Below are 15000 nucleotides of genomic sequence, written 5' to 3' on the forward strand. Positions count from 1 at the left end.
TCATTAAAAAGTCTCATTAGCCTTAAGCTGCAGGAACCCTGTTTACTTCTCTGCTTTATTCTTTCTCTTCTCAGTGAAGTAAAATAACGGATCCCAGCGAACTGCTGCTGCTGCTGCTGCATGATTTCCACACACGTGTGTAGATTCTCACCAGGAACACAATATGTTGGAGATATTCTGTGTTTACTTTTGAGATGTTGGTCCTGATGTGTGCACCTTTTGCTCAGTTATTTTGTGACTCTATCCGGCTGAAGAGGATTATCAAAAGGTTGTTCTTGTTCTCTCTTTGTTCAATTTCATTTGTTCCCAAATCTGCTTTGAGGAAGAGAAATGCGAAATGAGTCATTAAAATATAATCTCAGATATAATCCCCCTCAGAAACATTGGGTCATGGTGAAGCTCTGGCACACACTGTGCACACACAATGCCTTCTCTGTCGCACGTACAAACCCTTCAATCGGATGACATTTACATCTTCGCTCTGCTGTTCTACTGCGACGCAACTTTCATATGTTGTGTTTTGAAACATCAAATTTAATCGTGTGGTTCATCTACAGATCCTGCACAGAGCCGAAGCATGAATGATATTTCAGACACACCAAGCACAGACCAGGTAACTCTCATCTTCAATAGTTCACACGGTTGTGCTTCGTGCTAAAGCGAGCAATATTCTGTATTTATACTGTAATACCACGAAAAGACCAAAACCAACATTTTATTCTGACTTCCTGTCTGTGGCTCTCAGCTCATTGAAGCTTCTCACTGTAGCCGTCATCACAAACACACAACACTAGTTAGTTTCTATATTCACTGTTGGTTTATGTCTTTTCGTGGCATCACAATAAGAAAAGTTCCTGTATTATGTTTGCACAAACATAAATTTGAAGCGCTTCCTGCAAATTGTCTTTTCCCGTGGGAGAGAACACTGTGAAGATGTTCCCTCTTCACATACACATACATCTTTACATACGGAATAATGAATCTTCCACCCAGAGAAAAGCATTTCCTCCGCGAGCGTCAGACGCCGTTGTGAGACGCGTTATGTGCGTGGTAGTGTATCGTTCTTTATTTTATAGTGTTAAACTGTAATCCTGCTAATAATTCCCATTTCACTGAATGTATTGGTCATATGATTATGTATTGTTAGCTGTAGCTGAATACTGCACAAGCTGAGATAACCGATACACATCGTCAGGGTTATTGTCCCGAGTTGATAAAGCTCCTCCAGGAATGAACAGATTAAGAAGTTCTTCTCCTGAGGAGTGAACTGAACCTTTATGTGTGGAAGCTGCTGAATGTCCTCTCGTTTTATCTGCTGTTTCAACTCAGTCAGTGGAGTGTGTGCTCTGTCTGAGCTGGTATTGATCTGTGATGAGTTCATCTCCTGTTTCCTGCGGGACAATAACGATTACATCATTCCTGCGTACAGAGAACAGCTGGCATGAAGTGACACACTCCCACTCCTTAGCTAAGTGTGTTCTGTCTTTGTGTTGAGGCAAACAGAGTCGTCAGAACTCCTTAATCCCTGTAATCCACGCAGCCTGGTCGCTGTTGATGTGTGCACCTGCATGTGTGTTTGTACTTATGATCGTGTGCAGATTTCTAAGCTTCTGTTGTTTCACTGAGCTTCATTTTGAGTTTCAGTCACTTTTTCTTTCATTGTTAACCGGCAGCAGTATTTTGGTTGTTTGTCATTACGGTAAATATCTTTAAGTTCAAAGCAAGCGAGAAATGAACTCATGCAATGGACCCGAGTCGGGTTCAAACATTAGTTCACAGAGGCTCCATATTTCCTTGATCTGACCAACATACATGACACACAAGTCTAGTAATGCGTACGAGAGGAGAATCAAACTACAGAGAAGCTGAAGATAGAATTATTCTTAAATGAGTTATTAGTTTGAGAGATTGAAATGTCTTGTGTGTGGATTCTTCGGACTAAGCGAGAGTGAAAGAGGACCGGCTGTTGCATTCACTCTGAAAGCAGCATTAACAGATTATGAAGAGATTTTAATTTAAGCAGCCACCACTCCACGTTCACGTGCTCCGCTGGTTGGGAGGAGGAGGGTTGATTATTACACTGCGTTTAACTCCAACATGTGTATTTACCCCTGATGGAAAACTAGTGGGGAGTCTCAGACACTCTGACAGCTCAGTTAGGCTAATACACTAACTGCAAAATGTATCAAAGTTGAGGTTAAAAGTTTGTTTATGATCCACATGAGGCGTGGAGAAGTAAATATTCAAATGTGAAGAAAGGCCGATATTTTTATTTTTTTCTGCGATATGAAAAAATACAGGAACTTTCACCAGATGACAACAAAGTACCAAAGTGTCGGTCAAATACTTCAATAAAACGGACACATTTTCAGGTTGTGGTCAACGACTCGCGGGGCCTGATGTGGTTGTTTGTTCCTGTGGCAAGTCTTCTATATTATTTATTGGAAATATCGGATAGATTGTTAGTACAAATACTCAAAGTCCCCAGAGGATGAATCCTTTTCATCTTTTCATCGAGAGCCACCAATGGGTGAAAGCCAACCCACATCTACTCGTTTGTAAATGAGCTTTGTCTCGCTATATTTGAGTTTCTTCAGCACTGTGTCCGCCATTTTCGTAGCTTCCTCTTGGATGTGTGCTTACAATGTGTTTTTATAGAGGTTGACACCCAGAACATAGAAAAGTCTGCAGATACAGACACCGCCACACACTTCTAGTGGGTCATAAGTGACGATTGAGAGGAATACCTTTGTATGAGTCTATACATTGTTTTTGAGGGAAGTCCTACTAATTGTGCCACGGAAATATCTCAAGATTTCATGTAGTTTTCTGTAACTCCCCACATGATCTGCCACCTACACACTGTACATGTCAGTCTGGCATGGCACACATTAGCAGATAGGAAAGGTCAGCGGCATGACTCCAAACATGTGATTTCTCCTCATGCTCTGCCTCCTTCTGTTCCTCCCTCTTCTGCCAGCTGAAGAACAAGTTCATGAAGAAGATTCCTCGTGATGCCGAAGCGTCGAATGTACTGGTCGGCGAGGTGGATTTCCTGGACAAACCCTTCGTGTCCTTTGTACGTTTGGCTCAGGCCACGACTCTGGGAGGCCTCACCGAGGTCCCTGTGCCGACCAGGTGGGTGTTTGTTTTTAAAATCTCTCTTTACAGTGTGTGTCTTTGGCTTTTATTCGCCTCTCCCTCTTGTGTTGTGACAGGTTTCTTTTCATCTTGCTGGGTCCTCATGGCAAAACCAAGGCCTACAATGAGATTGGCAGAGCCATCGCTACGCTGATGGTGGACGATGTAAGTGACTGCCGCTGTCCCACGCTGGCAGACTCACACGCGTAATAAATGTGACTTTACTTTACTTTATTTCCTGTCAGCTGTTCAGTGATGTCGCCTATAAAGCCCGGGACCGTGAAGACCTGATTGCAGGTGTGGATGAGTTTCTGGATGAGGTGATTGTCCTCCCTCCAGGGGAATGGGACCCAAAAATACGCATCGAACCCCCCAAGAAGGTTCCATCTGCAGAAATGAGGCAAGTACATTTAAGCAGACTTTATCATTTTTAAATCTGTATTTCTTTGGCCACTTGGGGGCAGCAGAAACAAGCTGTGAACACATTGACCTATCGTCACGTTTGAAGTTGATCTGGTTTCTTTTCCCCACATTCAGCGGCTACAGAGCAACACGATGGTTCACTAGGAATCTTTATGTTTGTGTCTCTACCAACTTCTGCAGGAGATATCTGTCTGTTAGATGCTAAATGCTCCACTGTGTTCACTGTGTTTCCTGTTAAACAGGTAGTGGCCAGGGCTGCAAGTGTGAGGCGATACATATCATGTGACAGGGTTTTGTTTCAATATATTGCAATCATAAAACTATCATAGAGAAAAAGTTGTACTGTTTTTGAATGCAATCAGATCAGTGGGATCTGAATTTACATTCACTACAGCCTGTAACACTTTTCCAATATCAGTAAACAAAAAAACCTTTTATTATTAATTAAAAATCAATTTTGAGTATCACAAAACATAATATGTTTTCACACCCCAGGAGGTCTACAGAGGCTTTTTTCAGCTTTTTCTCTGAAAATGGCGCCATGAGAGCCATGAGAGTGAACTGCTGTGAGCCGCACAGAAACTCACTATGAAGCTGCAGATTTACTGGAGATTCATCACTATGAGACAGATGCCTTTGAAGTAAGTCCCGTCCTGCCCCTCACGCCTTGTTCTGTCTCCATGTTGCAGGAAGTCGGTGCTGAACCTGAACGAGCTGGGGAAAATGAACGGCTCGGCCGGCGGAGCAGCTGGAGGAGAAGATGAGGAGTTTCCGGCTCCACATGAGCTTGGAGAGGAGCTGAAGTTCACTGGCAGGTCTGAGAGGATTGCAGAAGAAAAATCATAAATCACAGTTTCATCCTGGTTCTGTCGTCTCATCACGTGCTCAACATTATCTGACAGGTTTTGTGGTGGATTATGGCTGGACATCAAACGGAAGATCCCATGGTTTTGTAGTGACATCTACGATGGTTTCCATATCCAGTCCATCTCCGCTGTGCTCTTCATCTACCTGGGCTGCATCACCAATGCCATCACCTTTGGAGGACTGCTCGGGGATGCTACTGACAACTACCAGGTCTTCTTATAGCTGCCACATAATGAACCAATCAAGAAACTATCAGGCTGAAAAATACCGTCGTAAACTCAAACTAAGTACATACGAAACAATATTGCCTGGTTAAAAAAACAAATAAAAATGAAAGTAAAATTCATTTCAGTTTTTAGAAAGAAACTGCATCAATTTCCGCAAACTCTCGTGACATCTAACCACAGAAATTATACAGACCTTTATTCCAGGAGATGGCGCTGTGCCGCAATTACTTAACAAGGGATCCCTTTCTGTTTTTACTTGCAGTCTAGTCTAGAAGTAAATAACAAGAACATGATTAGTAGATCAAATTCCCTTTAACAAAGCTCTTCAGCTCAGGTCTGATGTTGGCGGTGGAGGAACACTGAGCAGATGCTCTTATCCAGAGCGACTTACATTGAACTAAGTACAGGGACAGTCTCCCTGGAGCAGCTCAGGGTTAAGTACCTTGCTCAGGGGTACAATGAACTGAATGAACAAAACAACCTTCTAGTGTTTTGTTTGGAAGGCGTACCACTAGACCACTAGGCCATCACCACCCCAAAAGATTCAAATCAAAAGATTTAAACAATCCTACGCAGTTCTCCAACCATGTATTCTGAGATATTATACTTGCTGACCTTAACAAAAACAAACTTAATCTATAAAATCTCAAATTTCCCAAACTGAAAACACAAACTAATTGAAGAACATGAAAACTTTTCTCACCTTGATCTCAGGTGTATTTCACGTCTCTGTGTCTGTGTGTCCCAAAGGGAGTGATGGAGAGTTTCATCGGCACTGCTTTGGCGGGGACGGTCTTTTGTGTTTTTGGGGGGCAACCCCTCATCATCCTCAGTTCCACTGGACCCATTCTCATCTTTGAGAAACTGCTTTATGAATTCAGCAAGTAAGCAAAGTACCACCTACGCGTACAATAAAGCAGAAGTGGAGTAAGCACGTCCAACACTCTCTGTCTCAACAGGAGCAATAATATAGACTACATGGAGCTGCGTCTGTGGATCGGCCTTCACTCATGTCTGCAGTGTTTCCTGCTGGTCATCACAGACGCCAGCTACATCATCAAGTACATGACGCGCTTCACAGAGGAGGGATTCTCCAGCCTCATCTCCTTCATATTCATCTCTGATGCCATTAAGAAGATGGTAAGTGCGCCAACCGTTCAGATGGAGAGCTCAACAATAACATAAACAATAAAACCGGTTTGTTTTTCACAGGTCGGAGCCTGGAAGTATTACCCAATCAACCGCGGCTTCAAGCCCGACTACATCACTGCCTACAAGTGTGAATGCATCGCACCGGACCAGGGTGAGTCTACAAACTCTTTGTTTTCTTCACATGTGAGCGTATGTAATGCTGTCTCATTAGTGAAATAAACATACTTAAAGGAATGGTTCAACATTTGGAGAAAGTCTAGCTTAGCATAAAGACTGCAAACAAGGGGAAACAGTTAGCCTGGCTTCACCCAAAGTTTGAGACGTTTGTCTGACCGGAGACACTTGAGCCAATCACAAGACTCCTCTGATGACGTAAACGAGAGTTGTTGACGGTTAAGCATTTCCACCGATGCTTTCACAGGTGATTTGACTCGTCTCGCAAACGTGCTGAATATTAAATACTTTCCAAAATCATTGGATCCGGACAAAATCGGCTCCTCGCCCGCCATGCTACTGAAATACTAAGAGACGTACACTGGCATCCAGCGTTGCCCCGTCCTCTTCTTCTGTGGAGTTTTATGGCGGTTGGCATGTAAAAGTGTTGCATTACCGCCACCTGCTGGACTGTCCCTTTCCCCGTCTATTGCTGTGGCATAATGTGTGAAAAGTGCGCAACATGAAAATGTCAAGTTATCCCAGTAAAATATGTGTGAAAGCAGCTTAATTAACATTTGACGCGTCATTTGTTTGATCCAAACTGAAATGTAAAAATGACAATTTGTGGTTTTAATGAAGCTTCGTGTTGAGATCATTCTATGGTTGTTTTTATATTCCTCTGTGTGGATGGATTAAAACAAGATACAAGGTCTAAATGATCGAGCTTTAGAGGTGCTCAGATCTTCAGAGGCAGGTGTAGTGTTGCACTTTGGACAGAGCTGTTTCCCTGTGCTGCTGTCTTTATGCTAAGCTAGGCTAACAGGATGTGAGATTGGTGTCTTCTCATTTCACTATTGGAAGGAAAACGAATATGTGTTTTCCAAAATGTTGAACTATTCTTTTAATGACATTTCTAAGGTGTTGAGTAAGTTTGGACGCTTCATATCATTAACAGCTATAACTTGTAAGGTATTTGCAGGAAACATTAATTTCGGTGTGTTTTAACTAATGCAAATATTTGGTACTTACTCTGTGATGATGTGTGTATCTTGTCTGTTTCTGCGTCATTTTTGGATGCTGTCTGACAAAGTGAGTATGCAAATGTTGACGTTGGTAGAGCATGTTTGAGTTTAAGTGACTTTATTAGAGGAATAATCCAACAAAAACACTCAGTGACTGCAGGACTGAAAGGTGGTTCTGAAAGGTTTAAAAACCTTGAAAGACTTCACGTAATTCGAAGTATTTCTCTGACTAAATAAGCAATAGTCAGATTTGTTTGACAGTGGCCGAGTGTTCAGATGTTTATTTAAATGCTGATGTTATTGATGCACATAGTACAGAAGAACTAAGTCAAAGTAAGCAGCTGATTGTGAAGATGTGTTTTTAGGGTTTTTAAGGCTCCCTCAGAGAGGATACTAATGTTTGAGATTAACCATTTAACTGTTTTTAATCCAAACCACACAAAAGATTTGGCAAAATATTCATTTTAACACTCATCGTTCATCAACATACTGAATGTTGATGAGGAATTGTTGCCGATACCATATTAAGGCTCATCTCTCAATGCCCACAGATGATGGATTTTGTTCCTATTTCTGGTTCATTCACACCAAACTCTGCTCTGGGTTCTGTCGTGTTATCCATCATTCATTTGGTTTTCTCTGTTTCCCTCTTGTGATTCTGCTCCTCAGCTTCTGCTCTGGGCTTCAATGTTTCAGCTCCACTCGCAGATGATAACATGACTCTGCTGGTAAGTGACAAACGAAGGAAACATCGCTCACGGAGAGTCGAAGGGGAAGAATCTCTAATCCTTCATAAGATCACAAGTGCTAATGTAATATTTTAATGATACACTTAGTGGCAGTAAGTTGTTGAGGATCTGAATGTAGTACAGCATAAGATGTCTCTCTTCTAGGGAGTAACTCTCTGCTGAAAGATAGTTTAAGAAGTTCTAGTTCAGCTCTCAGTTCGGTTCCTCGGATTGATTCTGGGATGTTTTATCACACGGGCCCAGAAGTCCTTTAAGTGAGGAGCTTTTATTCTGCGTCACAGAGCTCTGCGACTCCCATTTCTATGTCCTGTGTTGTGTTCTCTTCTATTATCGCTTGTGTTTTCTCTCTTTTGTGTCTGCTTCTTCTACCCACCCATTACTCCCCATCCCACCCTCTTCTCCCACTTTCCTCCTCCACCCTCGTCCTGTCTTTGTAGTTTAACTTGACAGATATGGACTGGAGTCAGCTAAGTAAGAAGGAGTGTGTGAAGTATGGTGGGATGTTGCTGGGGAACTCCTGTAAGTACGTTCCCGACTTGGCCCTCATGTCCTTCATCCTCTTCTTCGGCACCTACTCCATGACTGTTTCCCTCAAGAAGTTCAAGTTCAGCCGCTACTTCCCGACAAAGGTAAGACGACCCAAAGACCAAAGATGGCTTTAACTCTGTTATAGTCAACCCGCATGTGAAATGCTGGATCCTTGTATGTGTGTATATAGATATTTATTAAAGCATGAAAGGATCAGGCTGGTGACTTGTGAAGAACCATCCAAATATTTACCAGCTATCTTCTCAATATAATGCTTTTCTAATGTGACACCTAAATACACAATCATACAGTGATAACACACTTTGCTCGTCATTGAAACAGCCTTAACAACACAGAAATAAACCTTTATTATAAAACTCGTACCTGAAAGTCAAGTATGAAGTGTTCAAGTGTTCAGAAGCTCACTTTAAAGTGTTGATTACATTTTTTAGGCAGCAGAAACTACACAGTATTTATTTCCACTTATCACAATCCCACAATGTGTATTAATTGGAAAATATTCCCCAACAAATGCATCATTGAGTTCTATTGTAGAAGTAGAAATATTTGCTGAAAGCTACAGTTTTAGTTAAAAAGTATTTAGAATATTAGCAGCTTTATCCTTCAAAGCTGCCGAATGTCTGCATGAAATACTTGATGCATGAAAGCTTTCATTTGGAAACATGGCGTATGCAGCTAGTGTGTCCCTTCTCCAAACCCCCACCTGTAAACCAGAATGTCCTCCCATGTTCTCCTCCCCTGAATGTGCTCCAGCTCCGTTCCCTGATCAGTGATTTTTCCATCATCATTTCCATCCTGGTCTTCTGTGGATTGGATCACCTGATGGGGCTGGAAACCCCAAAACTGCACGTGCCCACCGAGATCAAGGTCCACTCTTCCCAAAACACCTCTTTCACCTTTTCCAACTTTCTTTGTCTCTGTTTGAAAGCGTTTCTTTTCCTGATGTTGTCGTTCTTCTGTATTTCCAATCAGTTCTTTGATTTTGTGTGGATTTATCAATGAAATACTTATTTTACAGAATATAACTTCTCTTTTTCTCCTGTCTTCATGCACCTTTTCTTTTACTTTTGCACCTACGTCTCCCCTCCTCCCTTTGTCCTCTCTTTGTCCTCCCTTTGTCCTCCCTTTGTCTCTCTTTGTCCTCCCTTTGTCCTCTCTTTGTCCTCCCTTTGTCCTCCCTTTGTCTTCTCTTTGTCCTCTCTTTGTCCCCCCTTTGTCCTCTCTTTGTCCTCCCTTTGTCCTCCCTTTGTCTTCTCTTTGTCCTCTCTTTGTCCCCCCTTTGTCCTCTCTTTGTCCTCCCTTTGTCCTCTCTTTGTCCTCCCTTTGTCTTCTCTTTGTCCTCCCTTTGTCTTCTCTTTGTCCTCCCTTTGTCTTCTCTTTGTCCTCTCTTTGTCCCCCCTTTGTCCCCCCTTTGTCCTCTCTTTGTCCTCCCTTTGTCCTCTCTTTGTCCTCCCTTTGTCCTCTCTTTGTCCTCCCTTTGTCCTCTCTTTGTCCTCTCTTTGTCCTCTCTTTGTCCCCCCTTTGTCCTCTCTTTGTCTTCTCTTTGTCCTCTCTTTGTCCCCCCTTTGTCCTCTCTTTGTCCTCCCTTTGTCCTCTCTTTGTCCTCCCTTTGTCTTCTCTTTGTCCTCTCTTTGTCCCCCCTTTGTCCCCCCTTTGTCCTCTCTTTGTCCTCCCTTTGTCCTCTCTTTGTCCTCCCTTTGTCCTCTCTTTGTCTTCTCTTTGTCCTCCCTTTGTCTTCTCTTTGTCCTCTCTTTGTCCCCCCTTTGTCCCCCCTTTGTCCTCTCTTTGTCCTCCCTTTGTCCTCTCTTTGTCCTCTCTTTGTCCTCCTTTTGTCCTCTCTTTGTCCTCTCTTTGTCCCCCCTTTGTCCTCTCTTTGTCTTCTCTTTGTCCTCCCTTTGTCCTCTCTTTGTCCCCCCTTTGTCCTCCCTTTGTCCTCTCTTTGTCCTCTCTTTGTCTTCTCTTTGTCCTCCCTTTGTCCTCTCTTTGTCCTCTCTTTGTCTTCTCTTTGTCCTCCCTTTGTCCCCCCTTTGTCCTCTCTTTGTCCTCTCTTTGTCTTCTCTTTGTCCTCCCTTTGTCCTCCCTTTGTCCTCTCTTTGTCCTCTCTTTGTCCTCCCTTTGTCCTCCCTTTGTCCTCTCTTTGTCTTCTCTTTGTCCTCTCTTTGTCTCCACTTTGTCCTCTCTTTGACCTCTCTTTGACCTCTCTTTGTCCTCCCTTTGTCCTCTCTTTGTCCTCCCTTTGTCTTAGCTGAGGAAGCTAATCAGTGATTTTGCCATCTTCATGTCAATCATGTCCTTTGTGGGTCTGGATATGTTGATGGGGTTAGAAACACCCAAACTAATCGTTCCAACTGAGTTCAAGGTATTTGATTTCACTAAAGTATGTTTGAATGTGTGTGTATTTATATAACACATAACATATAACACATTCTGCACGTTTCACTGCTTGTGCCTGTGTGCATGCTTGTGGTGGTGGAAAGTAACTTTAGTTATTTCACTTTGATACATAAAGTACAATTTGCTGATAAACTTTTCTAAGATTTAATAATTATTAATTTAAGTATTTGCTTCTGTAAGATGATGTATGCTGTCACCTTTTCACCTGTACCAGATATTTATTTGTCATCATGTGTGTGATCAGCCCACGCGTCCTGACCGCGGCTGGTTGGTGATGCCGTTTGGTAAGAACCCCTGGTGGTGGTATGTGGCCAGCTTTGTTCCCGCTCTGCTGGTCACCATCCTCATTTTCATGGATCAGCAGATCAGTGCCGTCATCGTCAACCGCAAAGAAAACAAACTGAAGGTAAAAAAATATATATATATATATAATAGTATTGCAAAGATCTCAAAACAGAAATATAAAGAGAAATAAGAAGAAATACTACGAAAACATGAATATGTCTGAATTAAAATGAAGCTTTTAGAAGTCGTAGTTTTGTGCAGAAATGTGCAAAGGTTCACAGTACGATGTATAAGAAGAATAAAACCTATTTTAAAAGTATATAAGCAGTGTTTGATTTAAATGGAGTAAATCTTGTAGGTGTGAAAGAAGTCAACACCAGTGAGTTAGAAATAACCTTTTTTATTGTCGTATTTTATGACAAACATGTAAGAAGTATAGACCTGTTAGAAGTACAGACCTGTTAGAAGTACAGACCTGTTAGAAGTACAGACCTGTTAGAAGTATAGACCTGTTAGAAGTACAGACCTGTTAGAAGTACAGACCTGTTAGAAGTACAGACCTGTTAGAAGTACAGACCTGTTAGAAGTACAGACCTGTTAGAAGTATAGACCTGTTAGAAGTACAGACCTGTTAGAAGTACAGACCTGTTAGAAGTACTTAGAAGTATAGACCTGTTAGAAGTACAGCCCTGTTAGAAGTATAGACCTGTTAGAAGTACAGACCTGTTAGAAGTATAGACCTGTTAGAAGTACAGCCCTGTTAGAAGTATAGACCTGTTAGAAGTACAGCCCTGTTAGAAGTATAGACCTGTTAGAAGTACAGACCTGTTAGAAGTACAGCCCTGTTAGAAGTACAGACCTGTTAGAAGTACAGACCTGTTAGAAGTACAGACCTGTTAGAAGTACAGACCTGTTAGAAGTACAGACCTGTTAGAAGTACAGATCTGTTAGAAGTACAGACCTGTTAGAAGTACAGACCTGTTAGAAGTACAGACCTGTTAGAAGTACAGCCCTGTTAGAAGTACAGCCCTGTTAGAAGTATAGACCTGTTAGAAGTACAGCCCTGTTAGAAGTATAGACCTGTTAGAAGTACAGCCCTGTTAGAAGTACAGACCTGTTAGAAGTACAGACCTGTTAGAAGTACAGATCTGTTAGAAGTACAGACCTGTTAGAAGTACAGACCTGTTAGAAGTACAGCCCTGTTAGAAGTATAGACCTGTTAGAAGTACAGACCTGTTAGAAGTACAGACCTGTTAGAAGTACAGACCTGTTAGAAGTACAGACCTGTTAGAAGTACAGCCCTGTTAGAAGTACAGACCTGTTAGAAGTACAGACCTGTTAGAAGTACAGACCTGTTAGAAGTACAGACCTGTTAGAAGTACAGATCTGTTAGAAGTACAGACCTGTTAGAAGTACAGACCTGTTAGAAGTACAGACCTGTTAGAAGTATAGACCTGTTAGAAGTACAGCCCTGTTAGAAGTATAGACCTGTTAGAAGTACAGCCCTGTTAGAAGTACAGACCTGTTAGAAGTACAGACCTGTTAGAAGTACAGACCTGTTAGAAGTATAGACCTGTTAGAAGTACAGACCTGTTAGAAGTATAGACCTGTTAGAAGTACAGCCCTGTTAGAAGTACAGACCTGTTAGAAGTACAGACCTGTTAGAAGTACAGCCCTGTTAGAAGTATAGACCTGTTAGAAGTACAGCCCTGTTAGAAGTACAGACCTGTTAGAAGTACAGACCTGTTAGAAGTATAGACCTGTTAGAAGTACAGCCCTGTTAGAAGTACAGACCTGTTAGAAGTACAGACCTGTTAGAAGTACAGCCCTGTTAGAAGTATAGACCTGTTAGAAGTATAGACCTGTTAGAAGTACAGACCTGTTAGAAGTACAGACCTGTTAGAAGTACAGACCTGTTAGAAGTACAGACCTGTTAGAAGTATAGACCTGTTAGAAGTACAGACCTGTTAGAAGTACAGACCTGTTAGAAGTACAGACCTGTTAGAAGTACAGATCTGTTAGAAGTACAGACCTGTTAGAAGTACACACCTGTTAGAAGTACAGACCTGTCAGAAGTATAGACCTGTTAGAAGTACAGCCCTGTTAGAAGTATAGACCTGTTAGAAGTACAGCCCTGTTAGAAGTATAGACCTGTTAGAAGTACAGCCCTGTTAGAAGTACAGACCTGTTAGAAGTACAGACCTGTTAGAAGTACAGACCTGTTAGAAGTATAGACCTGTTAGAAGTACAGCCCTGTTAGAAGTACAGACCTGTTAGAAGTACAGACCTGTACAGACCTGTTAGAAGTACAGCCCTGTTAGAAGTACAGCCCTGTTAGAAGTACAGACCTGTTAGAAGTACAGACCTGTATATGTCTGTAGTATAAGCCATACTCAAATAAAGGCCTGGTGCCCTCTGCAGGTGAGCTTAATAAAGGTCAACAAACAGTAAATTCTCAATCACATGTTCCTGATTATATGAGTCCCCCCCCCCCCCCCCATCTGGTGCCTCACTGCAGAAAGGCTGTGGCTACCACTTGGACCTGTTCTGGGTGGGTGTGCTGATGGCTGTGTGCTCCTTCATGGGGCTGCCCTGGTACGTAGCAGCGACCGTCATCTCCATCGCACACATCGACTCGCTGAAGATGGAGAGCGAGTCCAGCGCGCCTGGAGAGCAGCCGCAGTTCCTCGGAGTCCGGTGTGTGTGTGTGTGTGTGTGTGTGTGTGTGTGTGTGTGTGTGTGTGTGTGTGTGTGTGTGTGTGTGTGCGTGCGTGCGTGTGTGTGTGTGTGTGTGTGTTAATGTTTGCCACTTGTATTTCCAGGGAGCAGAGGTTGACGGGCATCCTGGTGTTCGTTTTGACCGGAGTCTCGATCTTCCTCGCTCCTGTTCTCCAGGTAATGAACAAGGAATATTACACGTTGCTATGACGATACCTGTAACCTTTAATGTTTTAACGGCTGCTCTGTTTGACTCAGTACATCCCCATGCCAGTGCTGTACGGAGTGTTCCTTTACATGGGAGTGGCCTCACTGAGTGGCATCCAGGTAGATTATGAATCATCTTCATATAGTTATGTTTCCCCATTTTCATATGTGCAAAACAAACAACAAATCTGATCAGTGTTGCATTTATTAACAGAGCACAGAAATGTAGAAAGGTATTTTTAGAAAAGATCTGATATCAGCCAGCATCTTTGATTTTCTACAAACACACACAACTGACACGATCCCTTAAATGTGGTCATAAAGAATTATGATCAAGACACATGGAACATTTTACAGAATAAAAATGTTAATGCGTTTAAAGATGGCATCATAACGTCTTAAATCTGAAGCTGACGTCTTCAAATAGTTTGTTTTGGTTTGAACCGTTAAAGATATTTAGTTAACTATCGATTAATGCACAGTGTAGAAATGACAGTTTATATTTTATATAAAGTAAAACAATGGATGGTAAAAACATTTCTGTCTTTCTGCTGCAGTTCTGGGAGCGCATCAAGCTGTACCTGATGCCGCCCAAACATCAGCCAGACTTCTCCTTTCTGCGTCACGTTCCTCTGAGACGCGTCCATCTCTTCACCCTCGTCCAGATCGTCTGTCTGGCCGTCCTCTGGATCCTGAAGTCCACCTTCCTCGCCATCATCTTCCCAGTAATGGTGAGTGTTGTATTTATCACGTGTCAGATGGTCATGCTCGTTTTAAAACGCCGGTCGCTAACATGAAGCTAAATGAGCCTAAAGGTTATCACGCTGAACATCAGCCGCCGTTAGCTCAGCCGTGTGACCAGAATGACTTTCTAAGTGTGTATTTGTGAAGATTATCTTGCTGAACATGTAAGTATCATAAACCTTTGTTTGTCTCAGAACTTTTGGACTTTTTGTCGAGACAATTATTTTTTGCAACTTTTTTGATGGTTTAAATCTTTATTGGTTCCAGAATAACAAATGTGAAGATTTTCTGCTTTTTCCTTTTGAATAATCTTAATTGTTATGTTTTAGTAATAATGAAGGCGTCACTTCAGGTAACTGTGACGAC

General features: G+C 42.2%; 1 protein-coding gene across 1 annotated transcript in view; it reads left to right on the plus strand.

Annotated features, from left to right (window-relative positions):
- LOC115016446 (electrogenic sodium bicarbonate cotransporter 4-like) overlaps positions 1 to 15000 on the plus strand; it is a 36727-nt gene that overhangs the window by 13682 nt on the left and 8045 nt on the right. The window contains exons 7-24 of the mRNA XM_029444184.1: positions 558 to 613; positions 2981 to 3138; positions 3219 to 3306; positions 3387 to 3545; positions 4258 to 4379; positions 4467 to 4641; positions 5409 to 5542; positions 5618 to 5798; positions 5871 to 5961; positions 7658 to 7716; positions 8175 to 8366; positions 9040 to 9153; positions 10532 to 10645; positions 10925 to 11086; positions 13484 to 13662; positions 13788 to 13860; positions 13942 to 14010; positions 14448 to 14621. Of these exons, the coding sequence (XP_029300044.1) occupies positions 558 to 613; positions 2981 to 3138; positions 3219 to 3306; positions 3387 to 3545; positions 4258 to 4379; positions 4467 to 4641; positions 5409 to 5542; positions 5618 to 5798; positions 5871 to 5961; positions 7658 to 7716; positions 8175 to 8366; positions 9040 to 9153; positions 10532 to 10645; positions 10925 to 11086; positions 13484 to 13662; positions 13788 to 13860; positions 13942 to 14010; positions 14448 to 14621 (2300 nt within the window). The remainder of the gene's footprint in view (positions 1 to 557; positions 614 to 2980; positions 3139 to 3218; positions 3307 to 3386; positions 3546 to 4257; positions 4380 to 4466; positions 4642 to 5408; positions 5543 to 5617; positions 5799 to 5870; positions 5962 to 7657; positions 7717 to 8174; positions 8367 to 9039; positions 9154 to 10531; positions 10646 to 10924; positions 11087 to 13483; positions 13663 to 13787; positions 13861 to 13941; positions 14011 to 14447; positions 14622 to 15000) is intronic.

The sequence above is a fragment of the Cottoperca gobio genome, chromosome 12 (assembly GCF_900634415.1).
Source record: "Cottoperca gobio chromosome 12, fCotGob3.1, whole genome shotgun sequence".
NCBI classification, from domain to species: domain Eukaryota; kingdom Metazoa; phylum Chordata; class Actinopteri; order Perciformes; family Bovichtidae; genus Cottoperca; species Cottoperca gobio.